The sequence below is a fragment of the Notothenia rossii genome (genome assembly GCF_949606895.1).
Source record: "Notothenia rossii genome assembly, chromosome: 5".
Taxonomy (NCBI): Eukaryota; Metazoa; Chordata; class Actinopteri; order Perciformes; family Nototheniidae; genus Notothenia; species Notothenia rossii.
This window is the reverse complement of record NC_136903.1, coordinates 22,728,130-22,750,656: the sequence shown is the minus strand read 5'-3', so window position 1 is coordinate 22,750,656 and position 22,527 is coordinate 22,728,130. Positions and strand designations below refer to the sequence as shown.

General features: G+C 42.3%; 1 protein-coding gene across 8 annotated transcripts in view; it reads right to left on the bottom strand.

The window, feature by feature from the left end:
- brsk2a (BR serine/threonine kinase 2a) overlaps positions 1 to 18,335 on the bottom strand; it is a 173,628-nt gene extending 155,293 nt beyond the window's left edge. For 6 of the 8 annotated variants that reach the window (XM_079682824.1, XM_079682829.1, XM_079682826.1 and 3 more), the window contains exon 1: positions 17,991 to 18,334. In XM_079682824.1, the coding sequence (XP_079538950.1) occupies positions 17,991 to 18,084 (94 nt within the window). In that variant the 5' untranslated portion in view covers positions 18,085 to 18,334. Of the gene's footprint in view, positions 1 to 17,990 lie in introns of all 8 variants that reach the window. The other 2 variants (XM_079682822.1, XM_079682823.1) reach the window with 1 other exon arrangement.
- Between the last annotated feature and the right edge of the window lie 4,192 nt (positions 18,336 to 22,527).

Here is a 22,527-nt window from a genome sequence, read left to right as displayed (position 1 = left end):
AATACCAAGAGCTGGAGGAGAAGAGACATAGCAGGGTGAAGCTGAGAGACAGGGGGGAAGTGGTGAGGGGGGGGTTCAGGAAAGAAAGCAAGAGTTGGACAGGCAGAAAAAAAAGGATAGGATGGAAATGAGGGGGATTGAGCGATGAAGAAGGAGGTGGAAAAAATGAAAGCGGACGGGGCAACAAAAAAAAAGCACCTTTGAAAGAGAATGAGGTTGGTAAAACCCATTAAAAAAACCTCGCTCTCAGTTCGGTCCAACCTCTTCTCTGGGATGTGGATTTAAATTGTATTTCACTACAGGCTTGGGGAAACCCCTATAAAGAACATCTACCAGTGATTTAAAAATGATGGGGATCAATTGACTTTTTTTTTTTTGTGGAAAATATGTCGGGCAATTTAAAAGCTATTAGATGTCCAAATAAAATAATATCTCATATAGGCTAATGACTTCACTTAATTAACTTGGTTTTTACTATTGGCTGAACTAATATAAACACAGACCATTATTTGTGTTATTATAATTGGACTGCTCACTCATCCAAATGATGAAGAAGAACTTTGGAAATTAAATATTGTTTTTGCAAAATAATGCAAACACAAGATCTTCCTTTCCTTTCCTATCGAGGCCATTGTCTTGTGCCACTTGAGACGTTTTTTTTTAGGTTTGTAAACTGTAATAACTTTCCAAATGACAAAGGCGTATATATTAAGAGATGATATGGCAAATAGCCAATAGAGTCTTTAAGGCACATTTAACTTGCGCAGTGAATCCATCAACTAATGCTTTTGCTAATAGCCACATTAAGACTGTTGAAATAACTAGCTGTGAAAGTTTAAAATGAATAAGAGCTACCCTCTGGGGGAAGAGTGCTGTGGAATGTAGAGTATGTACTGTAGAGTGTTGTATTATAGAATATTCATTATTTGAAATAGACTGAAAGAGAAGGTAACAATATAGCATTGTGTGAAATAAACAATGTTATAGAATAAAGTCGTTAACCTGGAAACACAGATTCCAGGACAGAGGAGAAGACAGTAGACTCCAGTTATTAGGGCGTCCATGTCAGATGGAGCATGTTCGCTAGTTTCTTCTCAGCGGTGCTTGGCTCATCTTTTCGGGACTGATAAGGTTACTGATGTCCTGAGGGGGGGGGGGCATGTTGAGGTGGAGAACCTGATGAAGGTTAAACCCCTCCAACCTCTCCTCTTAATCACTGTCTTTAGCTCCGCAGGCACCTCTACTCTGACCCCATCACCTCTAGCCCTCAGAGATTAATCACACACACATTGCATATTCACACTTGCAGGTGTGGAGAGTGTGTGTTCATATTCTCATGTGCACCAAGTGGTCTGTGTGCGTGTGTCTGGCTCCTGTGGGAAGGATTGTGAGATAACATTGCAGCCTGAGTAGCCTCACAGTTGATCTAAATAGTCATATTGATGCACCCTTATTGTGCCCCATAGGAACAATCTGCATGCATGTACACATATGTGCAAGAGGGGGTATGGGAGTGAATGCATGTAATGTTAATGAGAATGTTTCAAGTGACTTGTTGAGGGTGCAAGGTAACCTCTTTGTGTCTAAGGTTAGAACAAATAGACACAGTAAGGTTTGTAAAACTGCACAGATGTGAGTCCTGAGACTTGCTAAATGAATAACTCCTTAGTCTGGACACACACCCCGGGCCCCAGGGAAGGGCCTCTATGAGCCCTCAGTACTCTTTGCTCATCTTTATGCCCTCATACATGGGACTTCCACAAGTGACATAGAAGCTGCTTCAGTGTGATTCACAGGGAACAAGAGCACTTCATTAAATAGCTCTTCAAAGGAGATAAGGGCAGGAGGGAAGGTCTTCTCCTAAAGTCAAACCTCACAACTACCTATCCTGGAAAAGTGGGATATTTAAAAAAGGCATGAGGAATCAGGTAGTGGTCTCAAAGTGAACTCTTCTTTTGTTTGCGTTAGTTTGATATATAGTTTACTGTATACTTTTATGAGGAGACAGATGTGTGTCTGCATTTGTGTCCTCAGCCTATTTATAGTGTGTTTAAGGCAGATAAAATGTGACTTTTAATTAAAAAGGTCTGCTAGATTTAGTGTTGCACTCAGGGAGAGACTGACAAAGAAAGAAAGGCAGATGATGACATAAACAGAGAGGAGGCCCAGAGTAAGGCCTACACACACCCAGCCAACAAGCATATCTCTTTTTGGTTTAATGAGCCTCATCTAGCCTGGACTCATCATCAGCTGGGATGGTGAAAACTGAAATAACACATCATTATGCCGACTCGAATCAGGGCTGTCTGCAGGTGCATATAAATGTGTTCCTTTCTGTCTCTTGTCAAGCTGCATTTGTCAGCGCTGAGAGAGAGATCAAAAAGTGCCGATCTGCAGTCAGCAGAGCTGGGCTCACACGCAGACAATACACCCCCAGGTTAAGGTTTTAATATTTTATAAAGTCTCATTAAGAAGTGAATAGAAGAGTTTGAGGTATAATGACACTGGCAAAGACGGAGTAATAAATTCAGATCCCATGCAAGCCTAATCAGCATACATACACAATCACAAGCTTTAGGGCATTTGAAACATGAGCCGAGTACACCAACGTTTTCCATTTACAGCACCAAAGATGAGGCTTCCCCTTCGTCCAACTAAACTTTTAAAGCTTTTACCTTTCCTCATAAAAATCAAGCATCAATTTCCCACTAGGAGAAATGGAGCAGTGGGCTGCACTTATCTATTCCAATTTACCTTATTTAGGACCATGGAAAGGAGGAAAATATCTAACATGAAAATATCCAACATGAAAACCATCTTTATATACACACATTAAACATTATATAAAACAACAACGTATACATACATACTTTAAAATTGGTAGACTAGTACCATAGCATTATTTATGAAAATATAAACATTGGCCACAATGCCACTATTGCAAAGCCACGTAATGACGAATGATAAAATAGGAGAAATTCACACACATACTGTACACGTTTTACTGATATCAGTCTCCGATTACAATTGCCATCTTCCCCTGTGGTTAGGCTGAATGACCTATGATGATACATTCAGCTCACTCTTTAAAAGCAATTACCAGCTCTGGCCCATAAAGCCAACACAGAATATGTTTCTTCCATTAGATGTACTATGATAGTCTCCTTTCAGATTCAATTAGCCCATTAACACAAATACTACCAAATGGTTGTGTGTGTGAGTTGCTATTTTCAATGCTACATTTTCTTTTTTTCTTCACAGTGGGAAAGTGTTGAAATGGAACAGAAAGGGAAGGAGGTGATTCATGCTCTATATACAAGTGCTTAGCCACTATAGTATGTATGAATACAGTATTTTATGTGTTTACATTCATAATTGCCTTTGTATCTGTTTCGAATGTGAAATAAATATGAAATGAATGTACAGGCATAGTGTCCTTGTGTGTGTTCACATTGGCAGGTATATACTGCAAGAGAGTATGTGAAGTTTTAATTGAATTCCTTCTGCTATTGTGCAGGCCCACAACATTATGGCTTATCCGGCCTGGAACTGCTCCCAATGAAATCTAATCAACCTGCATGAAATGAGCCCTACCTGAGCAGAATGGTAGTGTGAGGCCTGCCGGCTGCAGGGGAATACCTCCATTAGGTAGCAAGCGTGGAAATGAGGAAACGAGGAAACAAGGGAGCAGGAGGCAGAAGGGTCAAGGAAGAGGGGGGTTGCAATGCAAGTAGGAAAAGTGGAATAATGGTTACAGAGGTATAAAAGACAAGGGACATGTTGAGGTAATCATAATATTAAATGTATTTTGTTTACAAAAAGGAAAGCAGTTTAATTTGTTTTTGTTTTATTAAAGTGGACCTATTATGCTTTATTGGAAAAATATATTGTAGGGCCATATCTATACAAAACATGTCTGTGAAGTTCTTTGCTTAAAATACCAAACAGATCACCCATTGTAGCCATGCTTCATACTGCTCATACCCCTCTTTTGCAGCCCTGTTAGAGAAACGGGGATTTTGGGTCCTTAGCTTGAAAAAAAGGGGCGGAGCTAATGCCTGATCAGAATTATACTGGAGATAAAGTTCAATTCTGCTGTGATAAAACACCATCCTGTTCTAAACCACATCAAAGATTATTTCTGTATGGAGGTCAAATGCTTTTTCTCTTGTGGGATTATCCCAAGGTGAGTTCCTTTTTTTATTTCCTGCTTTTTAAAAACACATGTGCTCTACAGTACATGTTAGCTCTGAGTGTTAGCGAGGCTTGCTAATGTAAACTAGAAAATGCATTTCCTGCAGAAAATGCGTGCGAATGCTGTAAACTGTGAACATTTATGGCTGAATTTAGCTGAAAATGCAGAAAAAGCTGAATATGTTATTAGCTGAATGGTAGCTGCTTTTAGCTACAAAAATGCAGGAAAGGCTTAATATTTAAAAGAAAAGGTTTTTAAAAAAAAGGTATAAACAACAACATGTATAGCCTTGATGTCCTGAAATAGCTGAATAATGTAATAGTTGAGTGGTTTCTGCAGCTGAAAATAGGCTGAAGGAGTTAAATATCAGATGTAAGTAGTGAATTAATTTGTATTAGGATGAGAAAAGAAAGTAAAAAGGCTTGGGAAAGCAGCAGAATATTTTGACTGCAAACTTTTCGACTAAAACCATACGTCACCAATAATGTATAAAATATGTGGAACCTGTTGAAGTCTGTATGAAGTCTCCATCAGACAGAAAAAAATAGGCTGAGACAGTCTGTTAAAGTCCAGTCTGTCAGTGTGAGAGAGAGTGAGTGAGTGAGTGAGTGAGTGAGTGAGTGAGTGAGTGAGTGAGTGAGTGAGTCTGTGTTTGAGAGAGAGAGAGTGTGTGAGTGAGTGAGTGAGTGAGTGAGTGAGTGAGTGAGTGAGTGTGTGTGTTTGAGAGAGAGAGTGTGTGTTTGTCTGTGTTTGAGAGTGTGTGTCTGTGTTTGAGAGTGTGTGTCTGTGTTTGAGAGTGTGTGTCTGTTTGTTTGTGTGCCTGCGTTTGAGAGTGAGAGAGTGAGTGAGTGAGTGAGTGAGTGAGTGAGTGAGTGAGTGAGTGAGTGAGTGAGTGAGTGAGTTAATTGTTAAAGCTCAATGCATTGCAATAACTTCCATGTTAAAAAAAGACTTTAAAAAGCTGAATATTTTAAAAAGTATAACATATTTTGAAAAAGTTGAAAGTGTCCCATCACGTGTTGAAAAGGCTGAATAGTTTGATATTTGAATGGTTCCTGCAGCTGCAATTAGGCTGAAGGAGTTAAATAAATATATTAAATGTAAGTAGTAATGATTGAATGTTTACAAACACCTGTGTATGTAAACCCAGAGATCAAAGGTTTCCATTGTGTCAGCTCTGATGATGATGGTGTGGGTGTGGGTGTGGGTGTGGGTGTGGGTGTGGGTGTGTGTGTGTGTGTGTGTGTGTGTGTGTGTGTGGCTCCAATCTGCCCAGCAACACCATTACAACCAACTGCAGCACTGAGCCCCATAAGAATGCATTGGAGATATCTGACCATTTTGCCACCTGTTCAAAAACTATGGCTCTTATAAAAAAATGACCAGACCGTGAGCATCAGGGAACCCCAATGAACTGAACTGTTTGTTTTTTTGGGTTTTGTGTGTAAAATGTGGAGATGGGAGCAGTTTATCTAAAGTGTACTTCTCCCTGCTCTGAAGAAAGATCCGGAACAATTTCTCATGGGAATCAATTGGGAGCTAGCTGGACTTTTTCTCTCTTCGTGCCCTCAAGAGGCATTCTGTTTAATATTTTTTCTTAGTTTTTTTTATTTTCCAACCTAGGAGAGGTTTTCCTATGTTTTTCAGGAAAAAATATGTCTGAGGAGTGTAGGGTTTGGGAATTATGGCAAGTTTAAAAAAAAATTGGGGGAGAATTTCAAGCACTGCTGCACTCTGTTTTGAGATCAAAGCACTCTAGAGTTAACGAGCTGCTCCATCCATTCTAATGTTAAAATCTGAAAAAGGCCTCTCTACCAAGCTCGAAACTAAATTCAATATCTCAAAAAGTTTAAAAGATATCAAAAATCTGAATAGGAATTGAATAGCTGAAGATATTGTGATCATTTGAACGTTGGAATGAAGTGTCTAGCTGAAATTATGTCGAAGGAGAAGCATTTGGCGCAAAGTGTAGGAAAAGTGGATTTGAAGGCATTTCCCATTGACTTTAATGTTAAAAAAAGAGTTTAAAATGCTGAATATTTCAAAAAGAGTGAAATATTTTGAAAAAGCTGAAAGTTAGCCATTGATTGCTGAAAAGGCTGAATAGTTTAATATTTGAATGGTTTCTGTAGCTGAAAGTAAGCTGAAGTTATGGAGAGCTAAAGTATTGGCTGATTTGAAGGCTCTTCCCATTGACTTCCATGTTAAAAAAAGAGCTTAAAAAGCTGAATATTTCAAAGAGTATGAAATATTTTGAAAAGGTTGAAGGTTTCCCATCGATTCTTGAACAGGCTGAATAGTTTAATATTTGAATGGTTTCTGTAGCTGAAAATAAGCTGAAGTTATGGAGTGCCAAAGTATTGGCTGAAATAAGGGGAAGAATAAAGATTTGAAGAACTATAGTGGAATGCTGTAAACAGCATTCACACTAACAAAGACGGGATTACGTCCAAAACACGTCAGGCATTGTTTCTTATAGCAACTTTCTGTGGGTCCGCTGCCCATTTCACGTCATATCGGCAGCAAATCTGTAATCCCCCATTTTTAAAAGATTTGGGTACGGAGGAAAAGAGAAAGGGTTTTATTTTCTGACGCTGCGTGAGTTCCCCAACACACCGGGGACACATATTTATGTATAAAAGACATCAAAAAGTGCCTTTTGCATGATAGGTCCCCTTTAAGTTACATAAGGAATACCAGCCAATATGGAATAAAATGTTTAAAAAAACAATTGTATACATTTAAATGCAGGAATAACTATTATGAGTTAATGAGTGTGACACAATGGTATACTCCGCATATATCCTTACAATAATGTCATTGCTGTTTGTTTGATCAATGTGTTCTCAAAAGATAAGATGAGCAGATCAACAAAATGTCTATGACAGCCTCTATTTTCAAAATAGGCCCCAGAGAAATCTCCTACAGCATTGCCATCAAAGCAAACGGATAGAGTGCATTACCCAAAGAGAAAAGTAACTGTCATAATGATAATAATAATAATAATAATACACTCACATGAGTAATGCGGTGTCACACGCACGCAGGGCTGCATATGTCGTCAGTTTTTCAACAACCCACACAGGCATTATGTGCTCAGGGACATAGACAAATGGACATGCACTATTGGCTCACATTCATGCTCTCATTATACAAACCATAATACATCAAAACAGCACTGAGGACAGCCAACACAGCTGACCAACCACAATAATAACTTACTCGAGCAAAGGAACAATCATGTTCTCAGCATGCGAGTTAGCACATGGAAGTGTGTTTCTGAAGCTGCTATTTAAAAAAAAAAACATAAACTTGCAAGTCACTTCATCAATACGGCTTAATATGCACTCACTGGATGGAATACTGCGCAAAGTGCCTTCATTGTCAGGTAAACTCTTGTGAGGTTAAACAGAGGACAGGTATGAAGGATGGAGGAAGCAGCTTCCTAAATGTCCTAAAGGCACGGGGAAGTGTGTGTGTGTGTGTGTGTGTGTGTGTGTGTGTGTGTGTGTGTGTGTGTGTGTGTGTGTGTGTGTGTGTGTGTGTGTGTGTGTGTGTGTGTGTGTGTGTGTGTGTGTGTGTGTGTGTGTGTGTGTGTGTGTGTGTGTGTGTGTGTGTGTGTGTGTGTGTGTGTGTGTGTGTGTGTGTGTGTGTGTGTATCCTCAGGCCCTGTACTGTGAGCAGTTCTTCCTGCTGTGGGTGCATTTCCTCAACTGATGACGTCAGAGCTCTGCTGCAGTCAGATGGAGAGCTGGGATTCCTGTAGAGGTGATGAAGCATCCACTCTGCTGCTGCACAGCACATTCCTGTGTCTGCGTTTGTGTGCATGCATACCTCTAATTTTTGCACCGTGTGTGAGCAACTGTGTGGTTGGGTGTGCTGGATTTGAATGATAATAGAGGCACTGACCCTGAGAGATGCTTTACTGCTGTGACTCTTTTTCGCACTCAGCAACTGTCTCCTTTTTGAGCCTGCCTCCCTTCCCCTCTCTCATGTTCATCCGTGTCCCGTGAGTTACAGCTCTCAGACGCTGTTATGTATCGGCAGAGAGCCCGTAAAACAGGAGCATGCAGTGCACACTAAAACACTAGCTCTCAGACAAGTACACACAAAGGCTCAAGCACAAACACACATCAGCAGCCACCACAGAAATAAGCAGCTTTTCGTGAGGAATACAAAATAAATTAAAATAAGTCGACCATCTGGGATAAAGAGACGAAGCCTCTCTCTACTTCCTCGCTCTTTCCCTTAATCACTCCATCAACTGTTCCATTAGTCAGGAAACAGTGTAAGAAAAGAAAGTAAAATATAAGATAATACACTAAGACAGTAACACTGACCAAATAGATTTAAAAAGTGAAACAAATAAAGATCAAGTGTCCTTTTGACACTTGAAATAAGCTTTTTTCAGTGACAAAGTGCACTCGGTGTTGCAAAAGGCCAAAGGGTAATTTCACTGACTGATTATTCCTCCATTACAGCTTCTGACCTTACAGCAGGATAACATTGGATTTAGTGACTCAGATTGGAGCCTATTGAAGGAAAAAGAAAATATATTTTGTAATGAATAATGAGTTCAGAGTATAGACCCAGTTTTTTTCAAACCTACTTAGACTTTGTGTAACAGTTCTGTTCAGGTCATATGAGAGCCTATCGTTTGGTTATGCATTATACATGTATATACAGCCCCTGATCTTAAGATGTTTTTGTAGTAAGTGTACCACTGCCCCCCATTAGAAGAGGTTTCAACACAATACATGGAGAAAAGCTGAATGCTTGTTGGTGAATTGTCAGCCAATAGAAATAGGGCAAACAATCCAAATGGGAGAGCGTGTGGGACGTATTAAAAGATTAATGCTGAAATACTTCAACAAACCACTACAGCAATATAAGGTCATTGATTTGGAGGAAAGTAGCCCGGGCTGAACCTAAAATTCAGGCCGGGTGGGGCCACTCTGCTTCAAGTATGAGTTCCCCCAGTCATCTGATTTCATCCTTATACATAGTCATGGTAGGGAATTTGAACTGGCAGCAGCCTCAGAGCAGTGACCCATTCGCTGGCCAAGGAAAAGCAAACAGAAGAAACAGTTTGTCTTGGCTGGACCATTGATGCCGTTACACCTGCGATCCAGGTGGTTTTTCTGTATACTGCCAAAAACACATCCAATCGTCATGAGAATAGCTAACTGAACCTGCCCTGCTTCACCTCTCAATGAATAACTGATATTGCAAGCGGAGGTAAAATAAGTCAACCTGGCTAAGATAGAGCTGATTCTCTTTAGCCTGGCCAAATGTCATATCCCAGTGCCACAGAGACTACAGCCAGCGCAGGTTGTTGGTTTGTGACCAGTCATGCTCATCTAAACTCATCACATCCAGGGCTGTCTGCTTCACTTCATATGCCAAGCCACGTCTCAGGTGTTTTTCAGGCACGGGTGACAATGTGCTTCATAGTCTAAAGAGCTGACAACAGAGCGAGTGAAAAACTACGAATGCATCCCAATTATCCTGCCCCTGCCATCTGGGATACACTGCACACAGTACATGAGTGCGCATTTTCATTCATGGACTTTTTCTTTGAAAACAGTCCAAGGGGAGTTGCCAGCAGGTCTGCTGAAGGAAAGGCACTTTTATAATGTAATTTTTAAAAAAGGCATTCATTTACTGTATTCACTCTGGAGTTGCAGTGTTACTCCAGTAAATCTTGATATGTGATGTGTTTTTAATGGAAAGGCTTCCCAAGTGAAATGGCCTATTTGGCTAAACATGTATATTTAAACAGGTTGTAAATTGTAATACTAAACTACAGTTTCTTTCTGCATACATTACTTATCTTTTAAATACCATTTGTATTTTTTGTATACACAGCAAAATCGTAAGTGTTAATTTAACTCTATAAGAGTTCAAATCAACACTTACTTGGTTTTTATATAATCCTCACCAATTGGGAGTTAAAGTTACACTTTGGAAAGCGTTAATATTTTTAACTCTTTAATAGTGTTAATTATCTAACACTGACAGTGTTGTTTTATAACAATTTTTAACACTAAATGGTGTTATTGCTTTACACTGGGAGTGTTGATTTATATAATTTAGAAAGTAGCTTTGAAATGCTTTAGTATGCATTTTTTTTTAATATATAAAATGGTATCCAACTACGGGATAAATATTCACTTCAAAAGTAAGTTATAAAATGAATATGCATTAAAATGTAAAACACACAAAAAAGAAAATCACAAGAAAATGTTTTAAATATACCAACAGGTATATCTTATAAGAAAAGTGAACAAGGGCAGATGTTTTTAACACATAACTAATACAATTTAATATATTCAGAGTTTTTTATATAGTTTAACATAATGTGTTCCAGATATTTACCAAATGGTAAACTTTATTTCTTAAGTCTTTCTGGAAAACAGGGGTATGACCAAACCTGCCGTGTGAATTGTAAAGGTGTGCTGCAGCAGTTAGAAAACTGTCCCAAAGTCAAGGTCACCGGCCCAACCATCTATTTGTTAATGAATAAAGTACAGCAGGGCAGACAGCAATGGGGGGTGAGCACAGCGCTTCCCCCCCTGATCTGAGGACAGCCTGCCAATGCTAGCTGAGCTGACAGCAACTAAAGCCGAGGCTCCCCACATGTGCTAATCTCCCAGATTTAAATGGGAACACAGCACACAGTGCAGAGCACAGAGCAGGGCAAGCCTGTCTGATCCATTACCGTATGCCTGAGCACACGTACAACAAGCACACAACATACACACATATACACATGCAGCACACATACACATGCAGCACACATTCAAATATGCCATCATACATGCATACATATTCTAATTTCCTCAAATCAAAGGCCAAGGCAAGGCAGATAAACAGATAAAAGAAATATAGACAAAGTTGCACGAATAGAAAGTGACTTTAGATTTCAGATTGCAGCCACTTCCAGAGCGAGAGAAATGAGAGCAGCACCGGGGAAAGTGAGAGCTATCATGAGAGAATCAGTAAGAGAGGGGAGAGAGAGCATTCCCTTTCTTTCTTCATGAGGGCAGACTGGGAAACAGCAAGTAGCAGGGAAACCATGACAACCAGACAACCAACCTTGGCAACCAACCCAGCATTCTCACAGTCAGAGCCAGACAGGCAGCTCAGCAAGAGTTAATCTGAGCTGGGTGAAAAAGGAGAGAGAGAGAAACAGGCTGATTAAGCCTGCTGTGCGCACAGACGTTTAGTATACTGTACATCTTAAAATGCCTCATGTGGACAAAGACCAAGAATGTGGCAGATGATTTGATGACTAGCTGACTGGCAGCATCAGAAGTGCACAAAGTCTAGGGCAGGTACAGAGATGCCTCGAAGCAAATACTGAAGCAACAGGGTGAAGACATAAACGTAACAATTTGGAGCACCGGTGAAAAGACAAATGGTGTGTTTCTGCTTGCATTCTCTCTGCTGCGCTGGAAAACACAATACCATTTTAAATAGCATGAGGCAACAACACATTACATGAAACCCAGCAGCCGAGCAGGCCTCAGCGATAAAGAGAAATAGATGGACAGAGTGAGGGTAAAAGATTGTGTTTGTAGTATGGATGTGTGTGTGGGGCCGGGCGTCATGGTATAAATAAGGGAAAATGGACCAGAGCACCATGCCGTACTAACCTGATTCTCCACACTGTAAAACATGGCAGAGAAACATTGACAGTGGAAGTGCAGGGTTAAGATGAAAGTGAAACCCAAATAGACTGCGATGGGGCTTGTCCAGAAAATACACACATGAATACACACACTTGGTCATGTTTGGCCACAGAGACTGTTCGCGGCAGTGCCTCACTATTTCACTGACCTCCCATCTAAAGATTGAGCCCTTTTCTCCTCTGGAGGTCAGCGATAGAGAGATGAAAATCCGGGAGGAGGGGAGAATAATGAAGAGGTGATCAATACATCGCCTTAATTAATAAACTCCACTGCAGTCAGAACGTTCAAGACCGCTTTATGCTCTCTCAGTTAAAGGTTTTTTTTTCCTTTTCTTACACTCCTCCTCCTCTTGACTTTATCCTTCTCTCTCTCCTCCCCCTCCCAGTTCTCCACCTCTTTCCTCATCATTAATCTCTGAAAATCGTTGGCTACATACATTCCTCCCAATCGATGCAATTCCACCGAGGTCTTGTCTGATTTACCACATGGCTGAATCCCTGTATGAATCTTGGCTGACCAGAAGAGGGACAGCGAGGGAGAGAGATGGAGTGAGGCGCATGAGAGAAGGGGACCACTAAATGACAGGGACCATCATCATTATATAACCTCAGCCGAAGTCACAAAATACGAAAAGACTACAGGCTAAATCCTGATTCAGTTTAGTTTCTTAGCAGCGCCATGAAACGACAATAATACTCAACGGTTCTATGTTAATGAAAACACATTCGAAAACACTTACAAATAGCCTACATATGCCTCAGCTGAGGCACAGACACACTTGCACATTACACTCCCACCATTTAGGATACATTTCAGGGCTCAGGGAGCAGGGCTTTGGCTTTAGCCACACAGTCAAACAGCTGAGACCATGCAGGCTTGGCTTCGTGCTCCACAGCCCTGATCCAGCTTGCTAACAAAGGGTGCTCCACTGCTCCCCAGCTGGGAGCACCACGACACAGCCCCTGGGTCAGGGATTCTCTGACTCCAATCTCTGAGCAGGCCCATGGAAACATTGGTTTATCATCACAGCCTTTCATTTATTTCCTCAGCTCCCCAATTTTAGGTCAAAACTGCCAACTTTTTCGAGGTAATCTTGTGAACACAGGGGAGATAGACACCTGTGTTTGAGCTCGATACAGGTATCAAGATTATTTTAATGGCACAGAGGCTCCAGGTCACCGAGAGTTTGAGCATCTGCGCTGCTCCCAAGCAACACACACAGATGCCTTTAGTATCTGTGGATTTGCCAAGTGGTTTTTCATTGACAGAATTGACTGAGCATTCCCTCCTCACTTGTCATCATCAGGATATCATGTGCTGCGAAACAGTATGGATCTCTTCCCCCAGACAGGAAATCTTTGGGAGTGCCCATTGATCTGAATTAACCAATGCCCGACTCACCAGCTATTAATCAACGTTGAATTAACGGTTTTACGTTACCGTGCAATACAACAGACTCTCAGAACGGTCCATTTAATGTGTTCATGTGTAAATAAATGAAAAGAAAGACAAATGAGAGCTTTTTACTCCCTCTTAAGGCCCTGACACACCTATCCGATTTTGGGAGTCAGAGGCCGCCAGAGGCAGTCGGGCATTCGTGGCGCCCTACTCAGGTTGGTGTGTCCTGCACCGCCGTTGCTTTACGGCACATTTTCACGCCTCCCGCGGCCGATTCCACGTGTTGAATCGGCAAAGAAATCACTCCGATTGGCTGTTGCCTCTTTTGAATGACGAATACACACTACCGCTGCCTGCTGGTAAGGACAGTTATCGCCACTCGTCGACTGAAGTCTTTGCGGTGTGTTCGTAGGTGGGCGGCGTAGGCGGGCAGCGTAGGCGGGCGGCGTAGGCAACGCAGGCGACGTAAAAGTCGGGACATAAAAGTCGGGACGCCTTCAGTACGTGTGCTTTGGTCTCAGGTTGCTGTGTAGCGGCCTTTACCCACAAACACAGCAACACAAAAACCCTCAGTAAGAGTTACAAACTGGCGAGCCCTTTGCTGACATGGAGACAACAAAAACAGCTGGATCCTAGCTTAAATACATTATAAACCCGGTGAACCCAGAACAATAACTCTCCAGTAAATAAACAGAAACAGAGGCTTCAGAACTGAGAAAGACAGAGCAAACCACAACATCACAGGCAGCTTTTTTCTTTTAGATGAACAGTCAATATGAAAGCCCCCGAAGCACAGATGATTTCATGTCAATCAAACAATCAAGGAGCCTACATGTCAACATCCAACTTAGCCTGTCAATATCTATGTCCGTAAAAAAAACGGGACTTACACTGGATTAACAAGCAGGGTTTTTCTCACAATAGGCCTCTATTCAATAATGAACAGCCTTTAGGAACAGAGTAAAAAGGCAAATCACTGTGGTGTTTTCTGAAGCATTAGCGGAACAGAGCGGTGATTCAGCTCGACTTAAGTCATGGCACTGGAAAAAACACAAAACCACAATCTTTAGCCTTGTCAAACAAAGCTTTACAATTCTTAAACACATAAAAGCTGTTCTTCCAAACCCTGAAAACATTCCAAAGGGAGGTCTAAACTTCAACAAATGTTTCCTCAGTTGTCAAGTTCGAAGCTTGTGAGTCAAACCAAGTGCACTATACAAGAGGCAGCTCATGGGGCTAATTTAATGTTTGGTAGAAACAGAAAATTGATTGGCAATTTGTCAGTGTGGCAGTCAAGAGGTACAAAGAAGCTGCCCTGATGTTGCTGTATTCATACACTACGATTCTGCTAGAAAAAAACATCGTGGTCCAGTTCAACCATTCAAACACAATGACTGTGTTTAGCTTAAAAAATGGCGTCCATGTTTTTGTGGCTTTAGTTCCAATCAACAGCCGACCGTGCAGACACTCCATATCTATAGACCGCAACAGTCCGCAATGCACACCTGATAAAGAGGGAATCATACAGACTACAAGTCAGTAGGGGGTTGGACTGGGAGCTGTAGGGTCGCCGGTTCAAGTCCCCGAACCAGACCTAAATATGTAGTGTGGACTGCTACTTGGAAAGGTCCCAGTTCATCTCCTGGGCCCTGCCATGGTTCCCTTGAGCAAGTGGTACCCCCCCACTCCCATTGCTCCCCGGGCGCTGTACAATATAGCTGCCCACTGCTCCTAGTATTTGACTCCTGGTGCTAGGATTGGTTAAATGCAGAGGCCAAATTTCACTGTGTGTGCTCTGCATGTGTGACCATTAAAGAGGGTTTCATCCCTCCGATTCTAAGTCTGGGGTACCAACACTCTCATCATATTCAGAGCAGAAAAATAGATGTTGAAAAAGATGCATCGTACTGCTTATGTTGTTGCATTTAATCTGTCCCATGCATTTTATTTTGTACAGTAACATAGAGGTTCTAAGTTGATAAGCTACAGTGGGCTACCTCTGGACCTCTTGGCAACGTGAGCATGTGAGTGAGAGCCGAGGAGACTTTGGCTGTGTAGGGGATTAGATCAGGAAGCCAAATCAGAAGCATTGTGGTGGCTCTGTGTGTGTGTGTGTGTGTGTGTGTGTGTGTGTGTGTGTGTGTGTGTGTGTGTGTGTGTGTGTGTGTGTGTGTGTGTGTGTGTGTGTGTGTGTGTGTGTGTGTGTGTGTGTGTGTGTGTGTGTGTGTGTGTGTGTGTGTGTGTGTGTGTGTGTGTGTGTGTGTCTGTGTCAGGACATGGCCTAATCACTTAATGAACATGGAACAGCACCACTCCTCTGAGCAGGACAGCCAGATCAACCAGAGTTTTTCCGCTTTCTCCACTTCTAATAATACCGGCCAAACGCAGCCTGGGAAAGCTCAGAGGGGATTTAATCCACTGGATGGTCCCAGCTGCCACTCACCATCGAGCCCGGCCCATTGGGCGCACACAGTTGCTGGGACAACCCTTTCCGTGGGGCCTGGGAAAGAGATCTCACAGATTATGCGAATGGTTAATGGGTGATTGGGATATTACGCGCCGCCATTAATCTGAATAGGTTTGGCGTGGAACAGCCACACAGACGCCAGTAACCAAATGATTTTTCTAACGCAACACATGCATAATGCTGGGCGCTATTATTGCTATTTCACATTTGAAACATGAAAGAGTAATTGAAAAACCAGACCCAAAAGCATTCAAAATGAATGTATTTGATCCGAAATGTCTCCAAGTGAAACATTGTTTTGTCAGAGTTGTTTGATTTGCAGCAGCTTAAAGTCATGATCCACACTGACCTGCAGATTACTTTGTTTCCATTCATCTGACATCTGAGGCTGGCAGAAAAAAATGCATCTAAACCTGCCTCAACATTCACAGATACATCCTGAGCCGTACATGATCTCAAAGTCACTGTATCATTACATGTCTGTACCTAGCAGACAATAGTGCCAGCTCTATGCCACAATAAACAGCCATTAGACGACACTCCTGAGAGCTATCAGAAAAAGAGTGGAGTCTGGCTGTGAGTGAGAGATCCTCCTGTAAACACAAATGATTAAATACGAGTAGCAGGAGAAAGGGAAACAAGCCACTGTGTGTTAATACTACATTTGCTAGGAAAGATCCAACTGGAGCATCACACTGCAGATATGTCAGGTACTTTGCATTGCATTTACAGCTACAGAGTATGATTGCTGCATGTTTTGGGAATTGTGTGTGTACATAAAATGCACTGACCTAAATTCCAAGTAAGGCATACACAGACATTAAAACCATGGGAAGACAAACAGACAAACTCCATCAATGAACACAGAGGGACTCGCCAGGTGAATGAAGTGACAGGGGAGAATATTTGAAGAAAGCATAACACACACACACACACACACACACACACACACACACACACACACACACACACACACACACACACACACACACACACACACACACACACACACACACACACACACACACACACACACACACACACACACACACACACACACACACACACACACACACACACACACACACACACACACACACACACACACACACACACACACACACACAGAGAGAGAGAGAGAGAGAGAGAGAGAGAGAGAGAGAGAGAGAGAGAGAGAGAGAGAGAGAAGCTCAGCATGACCAGCTGGAGCGGGTAGAGGGAAGCAACGCCTATTGTAGCCGTTTTAGGCAGCAGATGGGAGGAAAATCTTACACCGAAGAGGAGAGGAAAAGTCTCTGAGTCTCTCTCTCTCTCTCTCTATTTAAGGGTGGTGGGCTTACAGCTGCATCACTCCTTCCATCTCTGCCTCTTCACAGGGCTGTGCCTGCCTCTCCTTTCACATGGCTCCTCTGGTTGCATTCTCACTGTGCACCCATGCTCACAACAAGGCTGAAATACTGTATAGGAAACACACACACACATGCAAGCATCACCTAAAAAATAGCATGAAATATTAAGAGAATGAACTCCTCTTATAAATTGCTCATGTGCTATGCAACTTTGTCATTCCTGTCTATGCTGAGATGAAGCATGTGCTCCTTAGCCCAGTTAGATATCCTGGGGTAAAACAATTAAAATCAGTGTAGCTCTTTTCCAGCTCTGTATGCAGACTATGGTGTAATCTGTCAAGGTGGGACCCTCTATTTCGGTGGAAACCCACGTATTGCAGTCAGAGCCTATAGGAGAGACGCCTGCCTCAGTGCCTGCCTGGCTAAAGACTAAGAATAGATCAATGTATCAGGCAAATCGGGATTAACGGCGTTGTGCTCCAATCACAGGACACACACACTCCAACAGGGGACACGAAAAGTTAATTTCCATAGCACATCACACTGTCACCATTTTTCGGCGTTGGATGGTGTCCACCACGTTGCTCTGATACACACACCCAGTCCAACGCCAACGCACAACCAACAAACCCATGTAAAGCAACTAAATCCCCCCCCCTCCCTTTCCCCCTCGTCCCACTGTGTGAACAATGATTATGTCAGACCGCCGAAGAAAAAACAAACCCCAAATAATTCACCACAATGCTTGGCAGGTGTTTGCAAGTAAGCGGTTATTAGTTATTCACCTGCAGACACCCAGCCGGCCAAATTTCAACTCGCTGCGGAGCGCTCCGAAAATAAATTGTGCAATTAAAAGGGGATGCAGTGAGCAAGCTGTCCCAACTAACCTGTCTGTCCTTTCCCGAGCGTCTTCTCCAAACGGTAAGGTCCCACGTAATTGGCATGTTGGGCACCGCTGTTGTCTTTACCGGACGATGACATGTCGAATCTGTGTGGATATTAGACACTTTACAATGAATTAAACACTCCTCGCTGGAGGTCCAAGCCGCTTGTGTCTCCGTCTCTCCTTAAACTCCACACAGCCTCTTCTCTTCCTCTCGGTCTCTTCCTCTCGGTCTCTCTCTGGCGCTTTCTGTTTCTTTTGCTCAACCTCACTCGCTGTTTGAGGAGGTGAGGTTCTCTCTTTCTCCTACCGCTGCAGACGAGCCGCAAGTGCCTTGAATATCATTGTCGGAAGCTGCGCTGCCGCTGTGCGTCTATGGGAGGTGCTGCGGAGCCGTCGGGGAGGATGATTGACAGCTAATTCAGCCAACCATAGACCTGGAACGCTCTCTGCTGCCCGACCTGTTTCTTGTTGCTGGACCATTTTTGCTTATCATTTTTTGGAAAAGTTGCAGTTTGCGATCAAGGGAGCTTGAACCCACATGAACTCTTGACATAAATAAACTTTATTAGACTTTTTACATAAGTGTTTTGCTTCAAATTCGAGGCAATAACACATTCTAAAGCACAATTGTATGAAAAGAAGGATTACAAGGGGAAAATAAAATTAAGCCTTTTTGAAAATACAAAATAGCCTAATGTCATAAATTCAAGTTCAGCCGATCGTTAGATGTTGACCTTTTGATAAATATCTCCCACAGTCGTTTCCTAAAAGGGAATGTAAGAGGGAAATTGTTAGAGTATTAACTTTGTTGAAAATTGGGATGAAGATATTACTTGAGATAAACAAACAGGTATTAAAGTATGCAGTTCTGCTTCTTTGCTGCCTTAAGTGTTCATCGTGCAGCCATTCGCCACAATTAATATAATTGGAAAGTGACAATAAATAAAACAGATGTTTGGTGAGGTGGCCCCTTGGGCAAAAAAAAAGCCCCTACTGAGCCTCTGTACAATGTGTATGAACCCTTTCAACCAAACCAAACTCCCATATTTCCCAGTACAATCAGTACTTGTGTGCTGGAATTAGACTTTAATTGGTGTTCATTTAAAAACAGCTGTATCTAAGATTAAACATAATTTTATGTTTTCAAAAAAAACAACACATGCTAAAACTTTTCTGGTGCAAATTCCCTAACACATCTGTAATTAATCCAATTACCTAAAGCAATTGACATGCAGTGAACATTTTGGGGCTCCTGGGGGCTTCAGAGCTGAGGCCGTCGCCTGCATTACCTTATTGTATTATAATCCAGCTTTTGGGGCTTTAGTAAACTCAACTGTTGAAGCTAAACCAGCGTTACCCCACACTAATTCACAAATATTTATACAGATCTTTTAACTGAGGTGATATTATTTCATCCAAGAATTGTACAACAGAGTAGGATAGTGTCTTGTCTCTGACCTCTCATCTTTTGTCTGTGCTCTCCATTGCTCTCACACACCAACATTATCGCACAGTCAATGTGTGTGTGTGTGTGTGTGTGTGTGTGTGTGTGTGTGTGTGTGTGTGTGTGTGTGTGTGTGTGTGTGTGTGTGTGTGTGTGTGTGTGTGTGTGTGTGTGTGTGTGTGTGTGTGTGTGTGTGTGTGTGTGGCAGGGTAGAGTGTTGGCCCCTCTGATTCATTTCACACCCCACTGGTCTGAGACCTGTGACTGTGGCTCTGGCCTCTGTCTGTTCCCCACACCCTGAGAGAGTACAGGTGTCAGGGGACACATGCAGGAGAAACACACACACAGATGTCCATGCACACACACAAAAACACACTGAGTGACCTCTAAATATTCTTTATACAAGGCTGAGGGGGCTCCTGAAATATTAAGTAGAAGGTATTGCGTCAACACACCGGAGGCTACTTCAAAGGCGTAGAGATTCCAGAAAGATTCCCAGGCTTTCCTCTCAACTATACAGACTTTGCTGAATTATCGCCATTGCGTTGCAAATGACATTGTTGTTGCATAATTTAATTTTCCTTCATCTTACCCGCATGTAAGACAATACACAATATTGCTTCAACATTAAACAACTTGTAAATCTAAACAGACACCAACAAGTAAGGGGGGAAATCAAATCTGATTTCAGTTATAAATTCTGTAGGTAGCGTTACGTTAACACTCTGCACATGCCCCAGTTTAGTGCCTTTGAGAACTGTGTGAGCTTGTGTGCTGTTTCCCCTGATGCCCTTCATCAGCCTGGGAGCTGGGTTGGTGCAGGGAGGTGTGACCCATAGTATCACCAACGTGACCGCACGGTGCCAGGTGGACCGGCCATGTGATGTCAGCGCCAGGTGCCAGGTGGGCACCTTCTCAATAATGCATCATGCCCAGCGCTGGCACTGGCAGGCGCATCACTTTGAAGTGTTCCAGAAACATCTGTAGCTTGAGTTTTTAATCACCTTGCTTGTACCTCCCTGCTTCTCATCAATCCATCTCCACTCCTTCACATCCCTCTCTCTCTCTTCCCTGCAAATAAATTAATGAGAATTCTTCTTGCTTTGTGTTTGAGCTTGTGTGTTATTGTGTACAGGAGAACATGTGTTTATGTCCATATTTGGATTTGTTGGCTCTTAGATGTGCCACGTTGTAAAATTCAATCAACGTGGTAAACAAAATTCAAAATAAATTATTGTATTCTGGATGTTTGTGGAGTGTTCAACAAGGAAATTATTATCAAAGAGTCCTTTTAGATTACGCACATTTCTCATTGGGCAGATAGCCGCAACTGCAGGATGTGCATACTAAGAGTCTCTTCCCAATGCAACAGATCAAACTTGACATTGCTGTAATGAAGGGTTGGAAATCATTGAATATTTTTGCACAGTGCAAGACCTCTTAGATATAAAGGATTATGTAGTTTATTTTTTAAGAAAAAGCTGTTTTCTCGGGATGTGATGGAAGGTGAAGTGTGCCAGTGAGAAAAAAAACAGAGGGAGAGATAGAAAGAAGTATACCAAAAAGTGGAACATATTTGATGTGTGGCAAGAGTCCAATAACCTTTGGAGGTGAGAGTGAGGCTAGACTACATAATATCTCCACCTTACTATCATAAAATAAGCAGCTTCATGTAGAGGAGTCTGGCCAATTCAAAAGGGGCCTTAAAACAAAGTTTATCACACTAAATATTGCACGTACACACACAAATTCACCAACTTGTAGTAATAAAATGTATCCACCTGGAACAACTGCTACACACACAAACTGGTTATTGCCAGCTAGCTGCGTGCTAGAAGCTGTTGGCCATTACTGGATTGGCCAGCATAGTGTGCTTGATTAATTAGTGTGTCATCCACATACAGCGGAGGCTATTAATGTCCACCTGCAAACATGTAGGAAACCGGAGGGGAGGGAAATGAATGAAAGGACGAGGAAGGTGGATTTGGGGGTGAGCAGACCTCTGCCTGACGAATATAAGTCATATTAAGTGATGCACAGAAATTAATGAAAGAAAAGGGGCAAAACATTGAACATAAAAGAAAAATGCAATAGGGAAAGGAAAGATATCAGGAAAGGAGGGACAGTGAAATAATCTGTTCCGTCTTTGCTCAGGTGATGCTGTATTTAACGACACAGATAGTCCTCACACGGACACAAAGGATTCACGTAAGGTCACGAAGGGCACACCTAAGGGAAACAAAAAGTTAGGTTACTCTTTCCATATTCTCCCATTGATCTCGGTCAGAGGCACATTACAGACATAGGTCTCATTTCCATCCCTTACTTACAGGTGTGTGTGTGTGTGTGTGTGTGTGTGTGTGTGTGTGTGTGTGTGTGTGTGTGTGTGCGCGCGTACGTGCGTGCGTGCGTGCGTGCGTGTGTGCGTGTGTGCGTGCGTGTAAGAGTGAGTGAGTGCAACTTTTTTCTGCAAAGCACTATAAATAGAAAGCGTAACCAATATGTATACACACGATAGATGTAGCTTTTAGGGATGGTGCCATTGGCCGAGCACGAATGTGTCTTATCACATGTACGTGGGGGTGAAATCTTATAATTATCCAGACACTGGAGGACACTTGAGCACGTCCCCGAATCTGCACAAGGACTTTGGAGTGTGGGACACTAGAGCCCTGGCCACTTCTGTATGCAAATGAGTGTGATGATCATCACACACAAAAAAATGTACACACACACACACACACACACACACACACACACACACACACACACACACACACACACAACACACACACACATGGCAATGTTCCACCATCCAGCATGTTCATGTGCCATGATCAGTGGTCGGCTTGTGTTCATTTCAAATGTCACTACAGTAAACTGATCGTACTCTGACATGCCCATGAGTGAAGCTCTGAAGGGAATACTCACCACAGGGAATAAGCCTAACCCCTCACACACACACATACATACACACACACACACAAACACACACACACACGCACACACACACACACGCACACACACACACCAATTCAGTATAGAGGCAAACAGTTGCAGCTCCACTGCCCCCTGCTGGTTAGAAAAAATTACA